General features: G+C 38.2%; 2 protein-coding genes across 4 annotated transcripts in view; one reads left to right on the top strand and one right to left on the bottom strand.

The window, feature by feature from the left end:
- The window catches only part of shc1 (SHC (Src homology 2 domain containing) transforming protein 1), a 49,073-nt gene extending 42,671 nt beyond the window's left edge, over positions 1–6,402 (bottom strand). For both annotated transcript variants that reach the window (XM_037784605.1, XM_037784606.1), the window contains exon 1: positions 6,171–6,402. The gene's annotated coding sequence lies outside the window, so the exon portion shown is untranslated. The remainder of the gene's footprint in view (positions 1–6,170) is intronic.
- A 5,491-nt stretch (positions 6,403–11,893) lies between these two features.
- On the top strand, positions 11,894–19,646 carry flad1 (flavin adenine dinucleotide synthetase 1). 2 transcript variants are annotated; one of them, XM_037785465.1, is made up of 11 exons: positions 11,894–12,271; positions 13,977–14,061; positions 14,278–14,446; positions 14,924–15,301; positions 16,208–16,321; positions 16,408–16,675; positions 17,000–17,147; positions 17,362–17,460; positions 18,191–18,380; positions 19,100–19,173; positions 19,260–19,646. In XM_037785465.1, exons 2-11 carry the CDS (start codon positions 14,054–14,056, stop codon positions 19,393–19,395), a joined length of 1,584 nt encoding a protein of 527 aa, XP_037641393.1. In that variant the 5' UTR covers positions 11,894–12,271; positions 13,977–14,053; the 3' UTR covers positions 19,396–19,646. The 2 variants fall into 2 exon arrangements, with proteins under 2 accessions (XP_037641393.1, XP_037641394.1); XM_037785466.1 differs by lacking the exon at positions 13,977–14,061.
- The last annotated feature ends 4,816 nt before the right edge of the window (positions 19,647–24,462 follow it).

Raw genomic sequence — 24,462 nt, 5'->3', positions numbered from 1 at the left:
CAGTATCAAAAAATATCAAATGATATAAGGGAAGTCCTTTTCTCCTTTCACGTTAACTATTAACCAGGCTTTCCTTCACCAGGTTGAGGTGAACATTAACACAAATGAATGGAAGCTGTTTCATTAAAGTATGCAACACAGTTAGAAATGCTGGTAAAAGGTAAAAGTCACTGGTCTGCAAACACAATCAAATTAATTCAATAGTAGATTCAATTGTTGTTCCATCGTACATACTGCATTTAGATTATCTATCCAAGTACATCTTGCAGCATCACTGCTTTCACTTTTATTAAAGCAAAACAGGTCTCCAACAAGTCCTTGTTTTTTCAGCTGCTCAAATAAGAGTTGGTTTTAATCGCTGCTTTTTTATTGTTTTATGTCCAATTTTATCTACAGAATTAAAATAAAGTGCTTTCTGCATCATTCAGTGTTTACAGAGCAGTTAACTATTTCAGTGTCTTGAGTGTGATCATAATCTTATTGGTGATTTATTATTCTCTGACGTCAGTATAGGGAACAATCGAAGGCATAAAACAGTGATAACAGCTCTACCAGGGACAGACCAGGAAATCAGAATTTAGTCTGCTCCAGACCTGATATAAACCTAACCCTGAAGTGACCTTTCTTGGCAGAGGTACAACATCTTCAATCAGTCTCACACCCAACACATTACCTAAGGCTAGACATGGGCGGAGGAGCCCTGATCTGCACAAAAAAAGAGGTTGTGACTTCTAGAAATGCAATCTTAGCCAAGTTTATGACACAAAATAGTAATAAACTGTGTGTGTCAAAGCCAATAATATACCAATCAGAGCCCTCCAATCCAAAAAATACCACCAACTGTCATTATAGTGTGACTCAAGTTCTGTTTTGTTTTTTTTCTTTTTGCTATTTACACCCAAGTTACACTCACTTCTCATTTTTAACGTCGCCAAGGACAGTATTTTTAACCACGCAGTGCAGCGAGCACTGAGCATGTTGCAGGAGGAAACACAGCTGAGGCTCAGTCCCATTGTGTCGAGGTAGAGACGGACAACCACACGCTATGACCTCAAAAACAAACTCCTACAGCTTGTTTCCAGAACACACTCTCACACACACACACACACACACACACACAGACACAATCACATACTCCCACAGCGGCAGACAGACAGATATAGTACACACATCAGACAAAGACAAACACACACATTAATGTCCTGTCAACAGCCTTGACATGTTTAAAGCAGCTTATTACCTCGCCATTATGTTTTTAATCAAACATCACAAGGCTAATATCAGCGCTAACATGCACTTCTTATAAAAAATGACTGTGTGTGTCTGTGAGTCAGTGTATGGCTATGTGCACACACACCTGTCAAAGTGAAGCTGCAACAATCACAAGTGTCACGCTGTGCCGTCAATCAGGGGCGAAAGCTTTCACCGCTGACTGATACGGTTTTGAGCAGAACTGGACAGATCCAATTTTAATCAAGTGGATTTTGGATTGTGCCAATGGTTGTGATAGAGTGGCCGAGATGCTCCGCGTTGACTGACAGATTGTGTCTCGGACTGTCCTCCCCGTTTGTGTTGTTTTTTTGTGCACATGCGTCCTGTTTGTCTGGCTCCTGACATGTGTCTGAATATACCTTTTTTTTCCGGATCAGTTGTTGATTGGACCCCTCCGTTTCCATCAGCGGAGATAACTTCCACCATATAATATGGTGTCAGGGGCTGCCGGTCGGAGCGGTGTGGCTGACCCTGATAAGAGCACCGAGCCCGCCGCTTTCAGTCGCCTCAATCATCCCTCATACCCTTGAGTCTGCTTCCATAATAGTCTGTCTGTCCTTCACTCGTTCACGGTGAACTTTAACTCCGTCACAGTGACCCCGTTTCAACACATCTGAGGTGTGTTTTGCTGACCGTGTCTCCATGGATACGCTCGACACAGAAGAAGTAGTGGAGCAAAGCTGCGAGTTCGCTGTGTGATTGTGTACAGATTTGTGTGTGTGTGTGTGTGTGTGTGTACTGATATGGCTTATCTCACAGACAAGTTACAACAAACTGGAGAGATTCAGTTCCACTCTGACACTACCACGACCCTTTTTAAAAAAAATAGTTTTAAGTTTTAAGGCTGCAACTAATAATTATTTTCATTAACAATTAATCTGCCAGTTGTTTTCTCAATTGTTTTGTCCTGAGCTGCAAAACAATTGCATCTATCCGACTTTTTCAGTCCCGATATCGATAGCGATACCTGGGCTTTGGGTATCGGCCGATACCGAGTACCGATCCGATACCGGTGTTTAATTAATAAGTTGCATGCCCGCTGTGTGGAAGTGTCTGGGATCATTCTTTTATGTGTAAGGAAACATCAGGCTGGGCTTAAACATTGCTTTCTTAACCTTGTAAAACAAAGTGTAAGAAATAAATACATAGATATATCTATTATCAAAATAATAAATCATAACAAATGTTCTAAATGATCAGGAATTCAGGTGTAAACCTTTTTAATGCAGCTAATGCAAAACTTAAGCAGGAATGAAAATGGTATATAAACATAGAATTGAATTGAATTGAATAGATCGGCCCCATTGTCACCGATACCCGATCCACCTATTTGAGTCAGTATCGGCACAATATCCGATCAATCAATCAATCAATCAATATCCGATCAGGTATCGATTAATCAAGAGATTAATTTACAATGAAATTAACTAAAAGTTGCAGCCCTAGATTTGTTCTATTGACTCACAGATGAATCACTTCAGCTCTGACTCAATTTGAGAATATTTCTGAGAGCCATGCTAGTGAGCTATTCTCTATTCATGCACTGAAAGAGGCAGCTTGAGGCCACTCAGTTGACTTGCAGCAACCAATTGTTCAAAACTATTATCGATTAATCAAGAGATTAATTGACAATGAAAATAACTATTAGTTGCAGCCCTAGATTTTGTCTATAAAATGACAATGAATAGTGAAAAATCTAAATCTTTCAAAGTTGACTTACTCAAATAACCTTTTTCTGTCTGACCAACAACAGTCCAAGATGCAAATATATTCACTTACTATCATATAAAACAAAGTAAATCTTTATATTGGAGAAGATGGAACCAGCACTAAGTGTTTGGTAATTGTTTTGCATGGAACAGTTAATTGATTATCATTAATTTTCAATCTATTGACTCATAGATGAATCACTCCAGCTCTGACTCAATTTTTAGAATATTTCTGGAGAAATATATCTATAATGGAAAAAAACAAAAAGGCATACCAGTGAGCTATTCTCTATTCATGTACTGAAAGAGGCAGCTTGAGGCCACTCAGTTGACTTGCAGCAACAAATTCATCAAAACTATTATCGATTAATCAAGAGATTAGTTGCAGCCCTAGATTTTGTCTATAAAATGTCAATGAATAGTGAAAATCTGAATCTTTCAAAGTTGACAAATGACTTTTTCTGTCTGACCAACAACAGTCCAAGATGCAAATATTCACTTACTATCATATAAAACAACATAAAGCTTTACATTGGAGAAGTGTTTGGTAAGTTTTGCATGAAACAGTTAATTGATTATCATTAATTTCCAGTCTATTGACTCACAGATTGATCACTTCAGCTCGGACTCAATTTGAGAATATGTCTGTTTCTAATGGAGAGCCATGCTAGTGAGCTATTCTCTACTCATGCACTGAAAGACGCAGCTTGAGGCCACTCAGTTGACTTGCAGCAACCAATTGTTCAAAACTATTATCGATTAATCAAGAGATTAATTGACAATGAAAATAACTATTAGTTGCAGCCCTAGATTTGTCTATAAAATGACAATGAATAGTGAAAAATCTGAATCTTTCAAAGTTGACTTACTCAAATAACCTTTTCTGCCTGACCAACAACAGTCCAAGATGCAAATATATTCACTTACTATCATATAAAACAAAGTAAATCTTTACACTGGAGAAGATGGAACCAGCACTAAGTGTTTGGTAATTGCTTTGCATGGAACAGTTAATTGATTATCATTAATTTTCAGTCTATTGACTCATAGATGAATCACTCCAGCTCTGACTCAATTTTTAGAATATTTCTGGAGAAATATATCTATAATGGAAAAAAACAAAAAGGCATGCTAGTGAGCTATTCTCTATTCATGCACTGAAAGAGGCAGCTTGAGGCCACTCAGTTGACTTGCAGCAACAAATTCATCAAAACTATTATCGATTAATAAAGAGATTAGTTGCAGCCCTAGATTTTGTCTATAAAATGTCAATGAATAGTGAAAATCTGAATCTTTCAAAGTTGACAAATTACTTTTTCTGTCTGACCAACAACAGTCCAAGATGCAAATATATTCACTTACTATCATATAAAACAACATAAAGCTTTACATTGGAGAAGTGTTTGGTAAGTTTTGCATGAAACAGTTAATTGATTATCATTAATTTCCAGTCTATTGACTCACAGATTGATCACTTCAGCTCGGACTCAATCTGAGAATATGTCTGTTTCTAATGGAGAGCCATGCTAGTGAGGTATTCTCTATTCATGTACTGAAAGAGGCAGCTTGAGGCCACTCAGTTGACTTGCAGCAACCAATTGTTCAAAACTATTATCGATTAATCAAGAGATTAGTTGACAATGAAAATAACTATTAGTTGCAGCCCTAGATTTGTCTATAAAATGACAATGAATAGTGAAAAATCTGAATCTTTCAAAGTTGACTTACTCAAATAACCTTTTTCTGTCTGACCAACAACAGTCCAAGATGCAAATATATTCACTTACTATCATATAAAACAAAGTAAATCTTTATATTGGAGAAGATGGAACCAGCATTAAGTGTTTGGTAATTGTTTTGCATGGAACAGTTAATTGATTATCATTAATTTTCAGTCTATTGACTCATAGATGAATCACTCCAGCTCTGACTCAATTTTTAGAATATTTCTGGAGAAATATATCTATAATGGAAAAAAACAAAAAGGCATGCTAGTGAGCTATTCTCTATTCATGCACTGAAAGAGGCAGCTTGAGGCCACTCAGTTGACTTGCAGCAACAAATTCATCAAAACTATTATCGATTAATCAGGAGATTAATTGCAGCCCTAGATTTTGTCTATAAAATGTCAATGAATAGTGAAAATCTGAATCTTTCAAAGTTGACAAATTACTTTTTCTGTCTGACCAACAACAGTCCAAGATGCAAATATATTCACTTACTATCATATAAAACAACATAAAGCTTTACATTGGAGAAGTGTTTGGTAAGTTTTGCATGAAACAGTTAATTGATTATCATTAATTTCCAGTCTATTGACTCACAGATTGATCACTTCAGCTCGGACTCAATTTGAGAATATGTCTGTTTCTAATGGAGAGCCATGCCAGTGAGCTATTCTCTATTCATGTACTGAAAGAGGCAGCTTGAGGCCACTCAGTTGACTTGCAGCAACCAATTGTTCAAAACTATTATCGATTAATAAAGAGATTAGTTGCAGCCCTAGATTTTGTCTATAAAATGTCAATGAATAGTGAAAATCTGAATCTTTCAAAGTTGACAAATTACTTTTTCTGTCTGACCAACAACAATCCAAGATGCAAATATTCACTTACTATCATATAAAACAAAGAAAAGCTTTACATTGGAGAAGATGGAAGTGTTTGGTAATTTTTGCATGAAACAGTTAATTGATTATTATTAATTTTCAGTTTACAGATTGATCACTTCAGCTCGGACTCAATTTGAGAATATGTCTGTTTCTAATGGAGAGCCATGCCAGTGAGCTATTCTCTACTCATGCACTGAAAGACGCAGCTTGAGGCCACTCAGTTGACTTTTATCATTATACCTATTTTGAACTACCTCCAGTGTTTTCACAGTGACTGTGCTGTGTTGTGTTTTCTGCTCACACTCTTCTGACAGCAGGACGAACACAAGTTAAACATGAATGCTGATGTGTGCAGAGCGCAGTGAGATCATGAGCTCCATATTTTACAGTATAACCCGACGTGCTAAAACTATAGTAACACTGCGCTGTTCCACATCAAAGACTGCATGAACCGTTTCCTCAAACTTGTGATATGTTCAGCAATAACTGCGGTACACTCATTGACGCACAACGCGCACCAAAACCATGCCCCACAGAGAAGAAAAAAAAAGTGTGATCAACTTTAACGAGAAACTTACCAGCTCTCTTCCTCCCTTCCTCTCCTTGTTGCTGCTCCTGCCCACTAAAAGCTGCTGCTGCTTCTGCACAAACTTCAGCTGAACTTCATCCAACAGGACACAAAGGTCGACAGTTTTGTCCGCCGGACTCCTCTCAACAGTTTAGTTAAACTTCATAAGAGATTAAGTGTAAACTTCTTCTTTCTTTTCCTCTCCCTTTCCTTCCCTTCCTCCTCCCCCTGCCTCCCCCCTCCACGGTCACGACAGAAGCCACTTCCGCGAACAAATGGCAACGTCATCTGTGTGTGTGAGTGTGTGTGTGTGTGTGTGTGTGTGTGTGTGTGTGTGTGTGTGCGTGTGTGTGTGTGTGTGTGTGTGTGTGTGTGTGTGTGTGTGTGTTTTGCACCTGGCTCATTCAGTGTGCACATTGCGCAAAAGTAGAAAGCCCAGATTGAGAGCCAAAAGCATTAACACACACACACACAAGTGAAGTTACCTCTAATGAATACCACGTGTGAAGTTTCGTTTTCATAAACCACAAAACTACAATTGGCTGTTTTAACAAAAGAAAAAAAGCTCTGTTTATAGGCCCTTTATCATCTTAATATTATTATATAGTGTGTCAATGCACATTTTGCTATTGTTGTATATAGTATGTTATTGTTATTCTTTGTCTTTTCTAAGTTAGTTGTTGTTGTACTCTGGTACAGGATGTTGATGTTGATATTGAGGATGTGGCTGATGTTGATTAGGATATTCATGATGATGACATAGATGGCGTTGTTGATAATGTTTATGATGACGATGACAAAAAAGTAAAATAAAATAAATGTAGAATTGTAATATATTCTTTATATTGTGTGTACTATTGATATTCTCTCTAGTGTTGACATGTATATGTATTGTATATTTACTGTTACTGTGCATTGTCTGGATAACCTGCTGCTGCAACACAAGCATTTCCCAATTTGGGGTCAATAAAGCACATCCATTTATCTATCTCTATCTATCTATCTATCTATCTATCTATCTATCTATCTATCTATCTATCTATCTATATATATATATATATATATATATATATATATCTAGCAGCCCTGCTGTATTCCTTTAATATTGTTATTGGGTAAATGTGGTAGGCTTACATAGCCTACATAATGTTATTATCATAGAAATTTACATTTTTAAATATTAGTCAGTGCTATGTACTCAGGTGCAAGTTTATGAAGTAACAGTTCTGCAATAAGTCCTACCTTAAAGGTTGAATTGTTTTAGAATCCGATTTATTTTGGCCCATTCAGTGTGCACATTGCGCAAAAGTAGAAAGCCCAGATTGCGAGCCAAAAGCATTAATAATAATAATATTAATACGTTTATTTGTAGAGCACTTTTCAAGCACAAAGCACAAAGTGCTTTCCAAGGAAATTCATATAACGTACAACAGAATACACTGCAACATAAATAATTAAATAAAAACAATAGGATGGAAAAATAAAGAAACAAGCATATGCATATTCATACAGTTACATATGCACATATATACACATGAGCACACAAGCATACAAAAGACTAAAATGCATCCGATTGAAAAGCCATTTTAAAAAAGTGGGTTTTAAGACGGGATTTAAAAGTTGTGACCGAGTCTGCTGATCTAGTGCTAATTGGAAGACTGTTCCAGAGTCGGGGGAGCCAGTACTGCAAAAGCACGATCGCCTTTGGTTTTCAACCTGGTCTTTGGAACTGTTAAAAGACCCAGACTTGCTGACCTGAGGGGCCTGTTTGGACAGTACCGTGTGAGAAGCTCAGTTACATACTCCGGTGCCAGGTCATTCAGAGCTTTATATGCGATTAAAAGCACTTTAAAATCAATTCTAAAAGACACTGGGAGCCACTGTAGTGAAGCCAGAGTTGGTGTGATGTGAGAGTATCGTTTGGTTTTGGTTAGCGGTCTAGCTGCAGAGGTTTGAACTATTTAGAGCTGCTCAATTGCTCGATTATTTAAGCAGGTGTACAAGGCATTACAGTAATCGAGACGGGAGGATATCAGGGCGTGTATCATTTTCTCTGTGTTTTTGAAAGAGAGAACTGATCGAATTTTCGAGATATTTCGTAGTTGATAAAAACACGACTGGACTACTTTTTTAACATGGTGCTCTAGACTCAGGTTACTGTCAAGGATAACACCCAGATCTCTTGTGGCTGATTTTACGTTGGGAGTAAGGGGGCCAAGGAGAGGCTGTACCTGATTTGAGATGTGTTCTGGGCCAATGATGAGTGAAGCCAATGATTAACAAACAAGTGAAATTACCTCTAATGAATACCACGTAGGAAGTTTCGTTTCCACAAACCACAAAACTACAAGTGCCTGTATTTTTACAAAAGAAAAAGCTCTGTATATAGGCCTATTATCATTTTAATATTATAGTATGTCAATGCACACTTTGCTATTGTATATAAAGTATGTTATTGTTATTCTTTGTTCATATTTTATCTTCTCTAAGCTGTAGTTGTAGTAGTCTGGTACAGGATGTTGATGATGATATTGAGGATGTGGCTGATGTTGCTGATGTTGATTAGGATAATCATGATGACGATGATGACGATGATGACGTTGATGACGTTGTTGATAATGTTAATGATGACGATGACAAAAAAATAAAATAAAATAAATGTAGAATTGTAATATATTGATATTATCTCTAGTGTTGACATGTATATGTATTGTATATTTACTGTTCCTGCGCATTGTCTGGATAACCTGCTGCTGCAACACAAGCATTTCCCAATTTGGGATCAATAAAGTACATCTATCTATCTATCTGTCTATCTATCTGTCTGTCTGTCTGTCTGTCTGTCTGTCTGTCTGTCTATCTATCTATCTGTCTATCTGTCTGTCTATCTGTCTGTCTGTCTGTCTGTCTGTCTATCGATCCAGCAGCCCTAATACTGGATGGATATACGTGAACTGGATGATTATGTACAGTATGTACGTACATGTGGAGATGTCTATATACTGTATGCATAATGAGTAGGAATTATATTTACAGTGACAGATGTGTACATATTACCATATATACATAGTAAATTATAATCCAAAAATGTGCATTAAAGACTGTAAATTATAATCCAAAAATGTGCAAAGACGTGCATTAAAGACTGTAAATTATAATCAAAAAATTAGCAAAAATGTGCATTAAAGACTGAAAAGTTGCAGTTTGTAACTGTTTGAAACTGTTTTACAGAGCTGTTGATTCAACTGTATGATCATTTTTGAGGATGTAGTTTGTGGTGCTGTTGAACTGCATTGTATTTTTCAATCTAGGGGTTTCTGTTATTTAGCCTCCCCTCACTGATACAAATGGGGTGGACAAAATAAATAATGATTTTGTCCTTCTATGCTTCAAACCATATAGCTTGCGGGAGTTTTGATTTTCATAAAAGTTCCATACATTTGTAAAGTGACTCCAAGCGATATGGCCTATACCATAAACAATAAAATGACCAACAGCAGGTAAATATGTCCTTGAACAAGGCATTTGACTTAACCCTAATAACTCCTGTGGACCTGCTCACATGCACCCAGGGTAGATATTTACATATGCATAATAGGCCCTTTGCCACAGAACATATTTTGACATATCACAGTAAGAATAGCACAGGTAATTAATAAATAAGTAATGGCTTAATTCCTTTAGCTGCTCCGGTTTCAGGATCCTGGTACTCTACATGTTGGCTCACAGTCACACTGTTACGGTTTACTGGGACTGGATTAAAGTCATCATTACCTTATTAGTTACACCTTTTGCTTTTCAAAATACAGTATCTGTGAAATAGGCCTATCTCTACATTATGGAGGCTTCTGCCAGGAAAAGTTATATATAACAAAAACAAAAACACTTACAGTAGAAAATTATGAAATACTTAGTCAAAATTCTAACTTTCAAAGTCAAATTTATGAAATATGTAATATATATTATATTATATATATATATTTTATGTGTATAACAAATCTTAAAACATGGTTGGGTGGTGTATGTATAGAGGATCTGTAAATTATGTTGTGTATGTTTGTTGCAAAGTGTCAATAAAAAATATAATAAAAAAAATAATTCGGACTTATCTCATTATTTTGACTTAATATAAGTATGTTTCTTCATATTTTGTCTTTCATAACTTTTACTTTATTTTTTGTTTTCCTGACAGAAAAGGGCTTTTATATACCTTTACTTGCAGACTTATCTAAACACCATGGAAATATTATATTGTACTTAGAACTTAAAAGTATTTTTTTTTGTTCTTTGCATATAAAATATCAACAATGTATTCTCAAACCAGTAAAGTACTGTGCAAAAATAAGCAATTCACCTTCCACTTTGTTTCACTACACAGACTCGCGGTTCCAGACATGCCAACATGCCCCACCTGTAGACAAGAAAGCAAACAGCAGCAGACAGTTTAGTGGTGCCTTGGTGTCATCCATCCCTCCTGCCAGCAGAGGCAGACGAGTAACAGAAAGCTCTTGTGAATTGAGCAGAAGAAGTTGAAGAAGTCTTGGCGAGGAGAGGGAAATAAACAACACCGTTATTGATTCTGACAGTTTTTCAGCACTTACAAGCATATAGGATCTGGTAGATCATCAATCAGAACAGATATCATCAATGAAACATTCCTCATAATGTATAGGATGGAAATGAAAGGCACAGTCACACAATTCATCTGGGTTCCTGCTCATGTTGGTGTGGAGGGAAATGAGCAAGTAGATATTCTGGCCAAACAAACACTCAGAATTAAGAATATAGATTTACAAATTCCATTATGTAAAGCTGAGGCTAAGCCATTCATCAAGACATTATGCACAAACAGTATGGCAGGAGTACTGGGATGATCAGGAAACTGGATGGCATCTGTACAATATACAAAAACATGTTGGAGCAGGGAGAAAGGTGGGCTGGAAAAGAAGGGAAGAAAATGTCATTACTCGACTGAGAATTGGACATACAGGTCTTAACCTACACATTATATAGAATAGGCAAGCACCCAACTGGGAAATGCACATATTGTAATCAACCAGAAACTGTCGAACATGGACTGATATACTCCAGGAATTACATTATCCAGAGGAATCACCTTTTACAGTCACTAAGTCAGGTCAAGTCAAATTTATTTCTATAGCGCATTTAAAACAACATGAGCTGACCAAAGTGCTTTACAGACATAGGCAGAATAAAAACAGGTCAACAGAGCAGGCAACAAAATCACACACATCCACAGACAGAGACCAAGGTAAAATCCATGAGTAAAAGACTGTTATAATGAGCATTATAAAAGGCTAATTAGTAATCACAGTTCAAGTACATTCAAAAGCCAAAGAAAAGAGGTGGGCCTTGAGCTGTGCTTTGAACGACTCTGTAGAGGGAGCAGATCTGATGTGGAGAGGCAGTTTGTTCCACAGACTAGGGTCCGCAACTGAGAAGGCTAAACATCAGGACTTTTCATTGTCAGGTCTATTGGGGAATACAGGAGATAACATGTACTGTGAAATTATTCAGTTTTTAAGAGAAACTGATTTAGTTAAACGAATCTAGAGTTTTCCTTATTATTATTATTATTATTTTTTATTCTATTTATTTTTTTTATTTTGTTTCTGCACAATCTCCTGTTCCACCTCCAGTCCAGATGGTGGCAGTAATGCCCCTCTAAGATGCAGATAAACACCAAAGAAGAAGAAGAAGAAGAAGAAGTCTCATCAGCTGTTGTCAGCTGTTAGCAGTAGCATCATGCTACCCGAGTGGAGATTTTGCTAAAGCAACTCGGAAGATAGTCGCGTTTCGGTACCGTTCGTGTAGCTGACAGCCTACTAATCATATCTACTTTGACCAAACGACATATTAAACCGATCCGCATCGTTTATTTACTGATTCTATCACAACAACAGGACCGTCTCTTCAGTTTACTTCCGTGTACATCAAGAGGCTAACCGTTAGGACGGATCTGATTGGCTCTCAGACCTCTCGGTGAAGCCCGTTCTTGTTTCTGATTGGACGGCTGACGACACGTCACGTTTTGAGTGACATGTAGCCACAAAGGGTTGGATACGTAACGAGGTCACATGAAGCTCAGGAGTAAGTTACCTCAGTTTGGTTACTAAACTATATACATTGTGTTTCTTCACAGTATGTGGTAGTGGAGAGAAATCAGCATTATAGACATAAACATAAGCTACTATGAAAGTGTACTTGAATGCTAGTGCTTCCTTGTTGCTAGGGGTTAAGTAACCTAGCAAGGAGACTTGACACATGTATAGTTATCTAAAATGTGTCACGTAGCTAAGCAACGTAACCTGCAGCTTTGAGTGATCTTAAGACGTAGTTTGTGGTAGTTTTTAGTGAATACATGAGGTTCATTTCACTAACTTACAGTGTTAGGCAGCAGGATGTGACACTTATAAGTGAAGATATAGTAGCATGCTCTTGTAACTCCTATTAGATAACTATCAGTAGAATACAAACGTTAATATACAGAGATATCACTAGATAGATGTAACTCACACTCTGTCTTTTATTTACTCCTCTAATTCATGTTTTTATTTTATTTTTTTTATTTTTACATTTATCCTTTGATTTTACAATATATTGTTATTAATTGTTTTTTTATTTTGTTTGTTTTATTGACACAACAAACATTAATTACCTCTTTATTCTTTTCCATTTACATGCATGTTCTTTTTAAATATCTATATATTGTAATTTGCTTAATGAATTGTATACATGTATATATATGTTTTTTGTATTTATTTATTTTTTTATTTTTTTATTTATTATTGAATTGACGCTTTGGCAATATTGTTCACCTGACAGTCATGCCAATAAAGCAAATTGAATTGAAAATTGATATCACTACAGGTATGGGATGTAACATCTGTAACTGTCTGTGCAGCTGGCAGCTGTCCATTAAACCTTTGATCCACCTCCTCTCAGTTCCCCTATTATGTCTTGACTAGTCTTCTTCACTGCATTTCCATGCCAGTGAATTTGTCTTCACTCCTCTATCAGCATGTTTTCACATTATTAGTCAAATCTGCTTCAAACAACTTGCACCAAGTTTATAGCTTGGCTATCCAGTATGAATGTGTCTCAGTGTCATTGATGTATGTGTGGCCACTGTGGTCCAACTATATATACTATTGACAGTACAGTTAATAGACTCATTAAATACAATTATAATAACTTTCCCAGTACGGCTGACCCGAATGCTTTGAAGCTTCGACCATTGCCATAGTATTCAACCTCCAAATCAATATTCGAATGCTTCTGGGTTTTAAAAAAAATAATATATATTTCTATATATAAGTATATAATAATAATAATGTATAAATCTCAAAATAGCCCATGAAATAAGGAATAATCCCACAACATTATTCATTATTCATATTCAACATTAATTATTGTTAGTTCTACTCAGACGGATATCGCTGTTTGTTGTGTGTAGAGGAGTGTGTGTGTACAGTAGTGTGGCAGCGGCACTGAAATGGGGGAGATGGTGACAGACAGACAGGCAGTCAGAAGAACATGTCAGCTTGCTGCGCCGGGCTGCTCCGCAAAGCTTCAAATACCTTCGAAGATTTCTCTTCGAAGCCCAAACATTTTTATTCAGGACAGCCCTATTTCCCAGAGACAAATTAAGTGTGATATTTTAAATGCAACTCATCATTTCTTCAACCTGTTGGTAGCATATGTCAAGAAACAACTGAGTCATTGTTAGTTGATGCACAAATTGCTCAAGGTTTCTTCTTCTTTCCCCTTTGTTTTCTCTCGTGTGTCTTCTAAGATGCTCCCTGGTAGGAGGCAAGTTATGAAGGAGAAGAAGACCTGAAATATTTTTATGACACTCCATATGGATTCTTCATGTTGACGTAAGATTCAAGATGATCTCTACTTATAGCACAAAAGCAACAAAAAGTATATAAAGAACACACTAATAAAGACAATTTAACATACATTATTGCATTTTACTGTATGACAAGAAAGAGTTGCTATCGACCAGGGAGATTTATGGCTTTTGTTCAGACAGCAAAACACACATGAATAAAGTGCTTAATGTTCAGTCATTTTTTTCTTTTGTCTTCCAGCATTGCTTTTCCCAAACTGAGTCGACCAGTGGTGCGTGTGAGGAAACTGGCAGCTCAGCTCACCAAAGCAACCATGTCCACAATCCACCAGGGCTCTAGTCCGTCCTTTGCAGCCAACGGGGATGCTCCCACTGCAGCCATTCTCATCATTGGAGATGAGATACTCAAGGTAATATACTTGTGGTTTTGTACGACTAAGCTGTATTTTGTCTGATTGACAGCATCCCACAGAGAATCCTTGAAAGTTTGTGGATTTGAGAAAATCGAAATCAACCCTCACGTTTTTTTTCCTAATAAATCTGCGCACTTGAAAGTATGATTATACATTCTAACATGACACCCTAAGTCATTAGTATGCCTCAGCTATCTGGATCGCTATGCAGTCCAGGATCCACACTGTAGATCCCCAGGAAAACCCTGCTGTGTTGGTTATTTGATGTGGCAGCAGTTCACCACTATTTCTTTACATGACATGATCATGATTTAAACACAAAGGCTTTTGATTTTGTCCAATGTCACGTCGCAGCCTCAGAGAATGCTCACTGTGACTCACACTGAATTTCATCAAGCAAAGACCTTGGAGTCATTGTTCAGTCTTTGAATATAATGCTCAAGCGAGTGTCTCTTCTCGTCCTTCGTCTGCCAGGGTCACACACTGGACACAAACAGCGCCTTTCTGACACGAGCCCTAAGGAAGCTCGGAGTGTCTGTGCAGCGCATAACGGTCGTACCGGATATACAAGAGGTCATCGCCAAAGAGGTGGCCCTCCTTTCCCCTCAGTACACACACCTCATCACTTCAGGGGGCATAGGCCCCACCCATGACGATGTCACCTTTGAGAGCGTCGCCATGGCGTTCCAAGAGGAGTTGCATCCCCACCCTGAGCTCTCCCGGTTGGTTGAGGAGTTTTTCGGGGTGTCGGATAAGGACAGCGCTGCTATGAAGCTGGCTATGGTGCCTCTCTCGGCCAATCTCAACTACGGAACCGACCCTCAGACTGGACAGCTGCTCCGCTACCCACTGGTGAGTGAAGGCCGGGTGTAGAGGGAATAGATAGATGGATATATAGATGGATAAATCATCAGTACTTTCCACCTACTGACTGACTGACTGCCACCCCCCTTTTAAAACTCTGCTGTGCTGCTGTGAATTACCTTTTCACTCGGCTTTTTTTGGGGCAAACAACATTTGTTTAGCTGACACTAACTTTCTGGAAGATGTTCACTCACAGTCACATAATGTTCTGTCTGTTCAAGGGTTATTTTAGAAGACAGATGACAACATCAACTACCTAGCAGAGACTGCAGGAGAGTGAAAAGAGGCTGCTCACTACGGGCAAAATGACATTGAACATTTAGAGAAAACAGCAGTGTAAGGAAGACAGGCCTGCAAGTGTTTGTGTTGCAGTTGGCTGAAATTCAAACCTTACATTTATAGACTACAGTACTCTGTACGGTTAACTTCTGTAGCACCTTATGATTATATTTATGCTGAACAGTTTCATGTTGAGATGCACGACACACTTCTCTAGAAGTAAAATGAGTAATTAGTGCCAGTAATGAAATTAAATAGTTATACAAATGTGTGAATTAACTACATTTATTTATACTGTTGGCTACCCTAAACATTACATTGGTTGTGCCATAACACACTTCTCTTTCAAGTAGAGTAAAACAGATGTACAGCTACTAACTTAAAGATAATAAATTGGCTCAATATCAATATGAGTTTACAGATATAGACTGTTTGACAGGCTTACAAACTGTGTAGTAACAAGAAGGACACTAAGGTTAGTTCTGAGATGTTAACTACCTTAAAGTACATGTTATTAGAAGTATTGGTCTCTGTACTTGAAACAGGAACTAAACACAGACTGTCTAGCCCCTATATATTCCTTCAGTATGTGATGTGTCCACCTTCTTCTCCCAGGTCAGTGTGCGTAACGTATATATCTTTCCTGGGATCCCATCTCTGATGGAGAGGGCCTTCATGGGGCTGGAGCACCTCTTCGCTGGTTCAGGGACCACTTTTCACACCCGTGAGGTAACACACCACGATGACCATACCATATCGTTTACAATACTATGTTGAATACTGCGTTTTGATAACCGAAGATCTTTTTGCATTAGGTGTTCGTGGATGCAGACGAAACAGAAATCGCCACCGTGCTGACCAAACTGCAGGCCGGTTGGGGCCGGAAGGTGGCTCTCGGCTCCTACCCCGACTGGCTGAGCAACTACCACAGAGTCCGGCTGGTCCTGGACTCGGATAGCCAGGAGGAGATAGACAAAGCCCGGGCACAGCTGCTGGACAAGCTGCCCAAGGGTAGCGCGGTGCCCTTAGTCACTGACCCGGTGTCCATCGCCACCGCTGAGGTGTACATGCTGGCTAACAGCGGTGAGGGGGAGACAGAGGGCAGAGGGTGGTGGAAGGTGATAGTTAAAAACTAAGTCAACTCAATATAAAGTGAATATTGCAGAGAACTCGTAATCTTTACACCAGCATTGGGACCAATAAAGGACGCAAAAAGATGAAAGTAATTATCGCTGTAAAATCATAATGAGTTATAAAAAAATGGAATATAACTGGCATGAGACTGAACAGAGAAAAGAAGGAAGATATTTTTGAGTAAGGATGAGGGATCAGTTATTTTTTAACTGACAAAATGTGACTGCATTCACTGTAAAGCGTCCTCTCGCTGTGGATTTCATTCCCCCACAGGCTCTCCGTTGGGTGAGAAAGTTCTGTCTGCGCTGAAGACGATAGAGGCCGCGCTGGATCAGTATTCGACGGAGGAAGTCTGCATCGGCTTCAACGGAGGCAAAGACTGCACGGCGCTGCTCCATCTCTACTACGCAGCAATGAAACGGTAACAGGAGGGGTGAGACAATTAGAACATTTAGGGGTGAGGATTTAAAACATAATGATTCACCTTGTGCACAGCGGGGCATCACTGTAAGAAGTAAATGAAGAAGAAAGTGACACAGACTGTTCGGACTTCTCTTGACCTGTATTGGACAGATAGTGGGAGATAGTGATAACGGTAAACATCTTATCTTTTTCTCTCCTCCTGCCACTCTCAGGCGATATCCGGATGGTAAAGACAAGGTGAAAGCCCTGTATATCCGTATCGTCTCTCCATTCCCAGAAATGGAGAGGTTCCTTCAGGACACGATAAAAAGGTGAACCACCAGTCTACTCTATTGCACATTTTTAATAAACACATTTCAGTTGATTGCTTTTTGCATATTTATGTGTTTTTATATAGACAATTTCACAGTTCCAAATGTGTCCCAGTTTATTTCCTGTTGGAGTCGAAATCACATACTATACTATACTACATACCCAATATGTGTACAATCGCTCAACATACTTTTGTGTGAATAAACGGTATTACGTATCTTTTCGGAAGCGCTGAGCGGTAATTTATGTCGCCACTTCCTGAGAGCCTCCTTGCCGGTTGGAGACGTGTAACCAAAGGTAACCCGTACAAACCTCATGCTTTATGAAAATCAATGTCTGAACTAATTTAAAAACGACAGAATTATTACGCCTAGCAAAGTGAAGTCTTAAACTTACACTTAGATTGAAGTGTAAGTAATTGACGTTACAGAGCTGTCCGTCGACATCTGTTATGAACTTTGTCGTCACTACCGCATTGCATTGTGGGATATTTATACCACCGTAGTGTCCAGCATTTGCATACTGTAATATTTCACCGGAAATAGTATGCAATTCACGTGAATGTGAATGACATGAGCTGACAAGAAGTACGTAAACATGGACCCAAGCTGTTGCCTAGCAATGCAAGGAGTCTTCATCAACAGGAGTCAGCAGGTGTCCAAAAAAGTGTCCTAATCCTCCCTGTTACAGTACGACCATTCATTATTTGGCAATGTGTCTCCCTTATAGATACGACTTGGAGATATTCTCCGTGGAGGGCAGCATACGGCAGGCGCTGAGCGAGGTGCAGGAGAGGAAGCCGGAGCTGAAAGCGGTCCTGATGGGGACCAGGAGGAGTGACCCCTACTCGCACACACTCACAGCCATGTGTCCCACTGACCCCGGCTGGCCAGACTACATGAGAGTCAACCCCTTACTAGTGAGACAACTACTAATCACATAGACATACTGTTTCATCATGTCTTGGTATTTCCCCCCTTATCGTAGTTGTCCTATCTTTGGTGGTACAAAGTCGTATCGTTTAAGAGGGTGTAAGAGAATTCACTTAAAAACAAAATTCTTCTAAGTGAAAAATACATGTAAACTTAAGAGCACCTGCAGACATGAATTATAAAAATACAAAACCAAGCAGTCCTTCAGTGTCCCCACATTTTCTAAAGTTACAGTGTATATAGTGCTGCAGGAAAGAAAACAGCTTTTTGACTGGTAACACAAATCAGTTTTTCACTGCTCCAGCCAGGCAATTTCCCCTTGTTACACTTAATGTTATTTGTCATCTTGACTGAAGTTCCAGAGTGCAGATCTACAGGGTGTGAACGAAATATCACAGCACCTGCACAGTTTAATGCAATTCAACAGCCCTGCAGTAATGGCTTTAAATGATGTTATGAATATTTTTGCCCCCCCCCATCACACACACAAATACTAGTAGGTACACCAGTACAATATAACGCTATCCAATATAACCCAAAAACAAATTAGTGATGCGAGTCGACCCCTCTGTGACACATTCTCAACCAATAAAAGCCTCTCATAAAAGAAATTATTGCAAGATTGAATTACAATGTGCAGGTTTTTATGACTGATGTTGAACGAATACATGAACTAATCCTGAAAATGTCTCCCAACACTCCACAGGACTGGACGTATCACGACATCTGGTCGTTCTTGAGGACGTTATACGTGCCCTACTGTATTCTCTACGATAAAGGGTACGAATACGTTCAATCTTTTAACACTTTCCGTATCCTCCGTTATTCACAACATCACAGCTTTAACGTGTCTTGTCGACCTGCAGGTACACTTCACTGGGCAGCATGGACAACACCTGTCGAAACGTCTCCCTCCAGACGGTGGACGGGAGGGGGGTGACGCGATACAAGGCGGCCTACCTCCTGGAGAACGAAGAAGAGGAGCGAAACTCCCGTGCCTGATGTAGCCTCTAGCTTCTTCTTACCCGTGTCACCTGTTGCTGATGGAGCTTTAGTTTTTCCAGCACCTGCACATAAAAATCAAAACTAAACATGTGACGTTTTGATCAAAGTCTTCATGTGAATATCTGCACAATGAGATTGTAAAGCAAGTCTGTGTGTGTCAGTGCTATATTTGTTTATACATGTGAGTTTCAGCCCTAAAGTAACGGCTCTCTGCGCTGTTGAATAAAACATCAATCTGTGTCATCTTTTTCTATTGTCATGATGCTATTTTAAGAGGCATACGCATGCAGGCCTCTCAATATTGCTCTTTATTTATCTTATTTATGAGTCCATTTGTCTTGTTTTGTTTCTAAATCCAATAAGAACAGAGAGAGAGAGCTGCTATCCAAATGTATTATTAATAACGGGTGGGGGACTTGAGTCACATGACTTGACTCAAGTCAGACTTTGAGGTCTTGAGACTTGCTTGACTAACATTGATAAAAGACTCGACTTGACTTCGACTTGGTTTTCATGACTTGAGACTTGACTTCGACTTGAGACAGATGACTTGAAAGGACTTGACTTTTTTTTTTTTTAAATCAAATATTTAATATTTATTTCTAGATATTGAGAAGTTACGTTTTGTTTTTGAAACATCGGGGTGATTTCTAGTGCAATGTGCGCAAACCTGGTAACCTACTGGGACGCAGCAGAGGCCAACGCAAGACTCAATATTTTCAAGAGACACTTCACTTTCAACTTTTTTTTTTTTAATTTGCCATGATGAGCATTTTCAATTTGACTCACCATGAGCCCTGTAAAGTATGCCTATACTTATCTTTTCATAACCACTGTCTTTTAACTGATTTTAAATGTGGAAACTGGGGTAGATCATCAGAATTTTGTATGACTTGACTTGTGACTTGTTTGACCTGAGCAGTGACTCGACTTGACTTGCTTGACTTACAGCAGGGACTCGACTTGACTTGCTTGACTCTCACCACAGTGACTTGGGACTTGCTTGAGACTTCAAGTTCAACTTTATTGTAATTTTTCCACATACAAAGTAGACGGTTAAAACGAAATGTTGCTGCTCGCGGACCAAGGTGCCAACACAGACATACAAAAACAGTCACAAACATAGAACATAACACAGTAAACAAAGTGCGATGGTGCAGCACAATAAAAAGTGGATGACAGGATATTAACAAAGTAAAGCAGTATAAAAGCAATCAGGTCTTTAAAAGTGATATACAGTATACAGAAACCCAATGACTCTCCAGTAGTTCTCCTTGTATAAATACCTAATAAATAGATAAATAGAAGTGTCAGTGCAAATAGTAGTCCTGAAATGTCTGTTTCATGTCCAGCATGAGACGTGGGGAGGGAGAGGTCACGGATAGAAGAGAGGTGTGGGGGGGGGGATGAAGAGTTTATGTTGTATATTGTTGTAAGTGTATATATTGCTCATGACTTGCACATGTGTGACTTACTCCCACCTCTGGTAAATAATGTGAAATGGTTTTCTAACAAGGTTTTAGAGACTGGTTGTGCAGCAGACTGCTGAAGGTCAACCGACTCATCTGTGTCTCTGTGAATATCCAGATGTGCAGCCTGCAGCAGCAGCTGGTTTAACATGAGCATCTCTTCTCTGTGGTGTTGCAGTTCTCTTTGAGCACCTCACGGGCGCGTTGTTCTCACTTGTTTCCCCATTTAGCACACGTGATTACAATGAATTACCTTCTCTGTTTCCAGACATGATTGAATCCAGGCTCATCGACCCTCTCTCTCTCTCTCTCTCTCTCTCTCTCTCTCTCTCTCTCCGCCTGGAGATTAGTCAACGCGGCGCAGCTCGGATCGATACCGGCCGATCTAATAAAGCGGGTCTCTTACGAGGCCACCGCGGGGTAGCACACACTGTTACACCGGCAATTACCACCTCCAGCCCGGTACACCAACCTTATCTGTCCGGGCTTCACGGCTTGCTTGATTTATTAATAATAACAGTAATAAAAGAGGCGATGAGCAGAGGCTTCATAATCACAGCACAAATGTAATGGGGTGTGTGTGTTTTGGTGATGAAAACACAATAGGACATTGTGTTTGGAATGATGATGTTGGAGTGGAAGAAAATTATAAACTTACAATGTGTCTCGCTTATGGTATCCAAACTTTGTCCTACTTGCAGGGTCTAGGCTATAAGTAGGCCTATATAGTGGAATAATAAGAGTCTAGGGTCAATACTATTGCTTTAATGTAATTTTATAGATACATCCAATCAATCAATCAATACTTTTATTGCCATGTCAACTCACAGTTGATTGGAATTTGTTTCGGTGCAGTGCTCATTAAAAACAGACAAAAGACAAAAGCACACATTTAAAAAAAACATAGTGTACATAGGAGACAACCACCTACATTTATACAATCATTCAGACCAATAAAATCCTAAAATGATAAAATACTGTGAAGAGCCTTGTGCTATTGCAACTTCCCCTGAAGTGTCTAGTGCAAAGCATTCCTAAAGTACCCATTTGCAGGGTCTAGGGCAGGGGTCAGCAACCTTTACTATTAAAAGAGCCATTTTTGGCAAAAATAATTATAAAAAAAAATCTGTCTGGAGCCGCAAAACATCTGAGCATTGTGATGAAGGTAACACAGTTTATAGTCTAAGTATATAGTATAGAAGTCTAATGCAGTGAGGGCCAAAGTGCAAATGTGCTACGGAGTATTAGGGCCACATTGAGGGAAAAAAACATCTGAGATTTCGAGAATAAAGTCATAATATTACGAGAAAAAAGTTGTAATATTACGAGAAAAAAAGTCATAACTTAACGATAAAAAAGTCATATTACGAGAATAAATTCAGAACTTTATGAGAAAAAATATTGTAATATTACGAGAATAAAATCATAACTTTACGAGAAAAAAAGAAAGTAACTCGTAAAATTACTACTTTATAATATTGACTTTATTCTCATAATACTACGACTTTTTTTTCTCGTAAACTTATGACTTTATTCTCGAAATCTCAGATTTATTTTTTTTCCTCAATGTGGCCCTAATACTTCGTCGTAAAATTGAAAATGTAAACACAAAACAGTTATTCATTTCCACTAATTTTCAAAAAAAAAATCCACAGGGAGCCACTGGAGAGGAGCTAAAGAGCCTCAGGTTGCTGACCCCTGGTCTAGGTTATAAGTAGGCCTATATAGTGGAATAATAAGAGTCTTGTGTCAATACTACTGCTTTAATGTAATTTTATACATACATCTACCTACAATATGTTACTTTGCTCATGATACATGTGACTTTTATAGTCTTTTTTTCTCCAAGTATAGGCCTAACACTTGCAGTAAATTTGCTTTTAGCCTACCTTAGGAAAGCAACTAATTCCATTTAGGCCTATTGTACACTGCAGGTACGGTTTTGAGGTACTTGTACTTCACTAGTTTATGTTAATGTGTACTTCTACTTCACTACATTTTAGAGGGAGATATTGTACTTTTAGTCCACTTATTTATCAGTAACTTTTCAGTTTCAATACGTTACCTAAAAAACATAATCTTATGAAACACAATATAATATAAATACATAGTTAAGGATTAAACTGGTTCCCAACCTTTTTTGGCTTGTGACCACTTGTCACATTTCAGATGTCTATGAGTTGTTAGCAGATCCACACAAAGAGCGATTACACCTCTAAATTACTCATATGTTTTTTTTTTATTTCATGAAAAAAAGGAAAAAATGCAAAATCTTATGCAAAGTATATTTGTCTGTTTACTAGTCCATATATCCCTTGACATTTAATATAAGACACAATCACCTAACAAGTAACATTTCAGTGTGATATAGGGACTTGTTTGTACACCTTGAATATCTTGTCAAGTGGCAAACAAAATACTACTTTTGAGCATTAAAGGCTTATTAGGACACACAGCACTTCCTTATAAATATAGCTCAAAATGAGTTTACCCAGCTAATATCAAGATGCTTTTTTTATCTTGAAAAGTCTAAATATTGCATCTTACTTCAAGCAATCTTACCAAGAGATTTTTATTTATTTAAGATTTTTTTTTTTGCTTATTACAAACGGAAACACCTTGGATTCATTAATAATTGAATACTGATTTGTCAATAATCATGTCAGGACCCCACAGATTTATCTTGTAATACTTTGGAGGAGTTGACATGATCAATATAAAGTAGGTTATAGTTGAAACCAGTTTTGTCTTGACTGGCGACAATGGTAAAATGCAATAAAAGATCTGAATACTTCTTGCACCTCCGCAGTTGCTATTAGGGCTGCATGATTTTGAAAAAATATCTAATTGCTATAATTTTACTGATATTGCAATTGCAATATTAGAGGGAAAACATCATTATTCTCATTTTCATTGGGACATCTCTGCAGCACCACAATATTTAATTTAAAATGCTATTTTGACACACATTTCACCTCTAACAAATATTACAATTTCCTCCTCATTCTGCGATTTGAAAATTACAGTATAGGCCATATTGCGATTTTTCGATAAAATCTCGATTAATTGTGCAGCTCTAGTTGTTATCACTACATGGATAGGCTACCATGGGTTGCTAAATTCATTTTGACATTTGATATCTCTCTAAAGTTTATCACCTTTGTCCTTTTGTTCATCTTCATCCTCTTCCAGCTGTCACTCCATCACTCTCACTTGCCTGTTTCATCCTTCATGTCTGTTTTGGCTTCATTACTGTACTCACCCCGTATCTACTGTAGTCTTCATCACACCACTTCCTTCCTCGCTGCCTTTCCTGTGGATCATAACTCTTCTTCAGTTCGACCTTATGAATTTCAAGATGATGTTTTGATTTGTGAGCCTTGGCTGACATAGTGGGAGGATATGGGTATTGATAGGGGCCTAAAAGCATCTGGACTAAAATACTTTTTTTAGTGTGTGAGTGAGGTCCTCAACTGCATATTTATGAATATCTTATTTTTTAATTTCACACTGCTGTGCTTTTGAAACAGGGTCTGTTTGAAATCTACAAAACTGCAAACAAAACACTCTTGAAATTCCGATACAGCAACTTTTG

The sequence above is a fragment of the Sebastes umbrosus genome, chromosome 11 (genome assembly GCF_015220745.1).
Source record: "Sebastes umbrosus isolate fSebUmb1 chromosome 11, fSebUmb1.pri, whole genome shotgun sequence".
Lineage (NCBI taxonomy): Eukaryota > Metazoa > Chordata > Actinopteri > Perciformes > Sebastidae > Sebastes > Sebastes umbrosus.
Note: the sequence above shows the minus strand (reverse complement) of the source record. Positions and strands in the feature narration are given on the sequence as shown.

Bases quoted from the DNA above. Each gene is read 5' to 3' on its own strand.
- flad1 (XM_037785465.1), top strand. The intron at 17,148-17,361 runs GTAACAGGAGGG...TGCCACTCTCAG, and splicing joins TACTACGCAGCAATGAAACG to GCGATATCCGGATGGTAAAG. The intron at 18,381-19,099 runs GTGAGACAACTA...AACACTCCACAG, and splicing joins TGAGAGTCAACCCCTTACTA to GACTGGACGTATCACGACAT.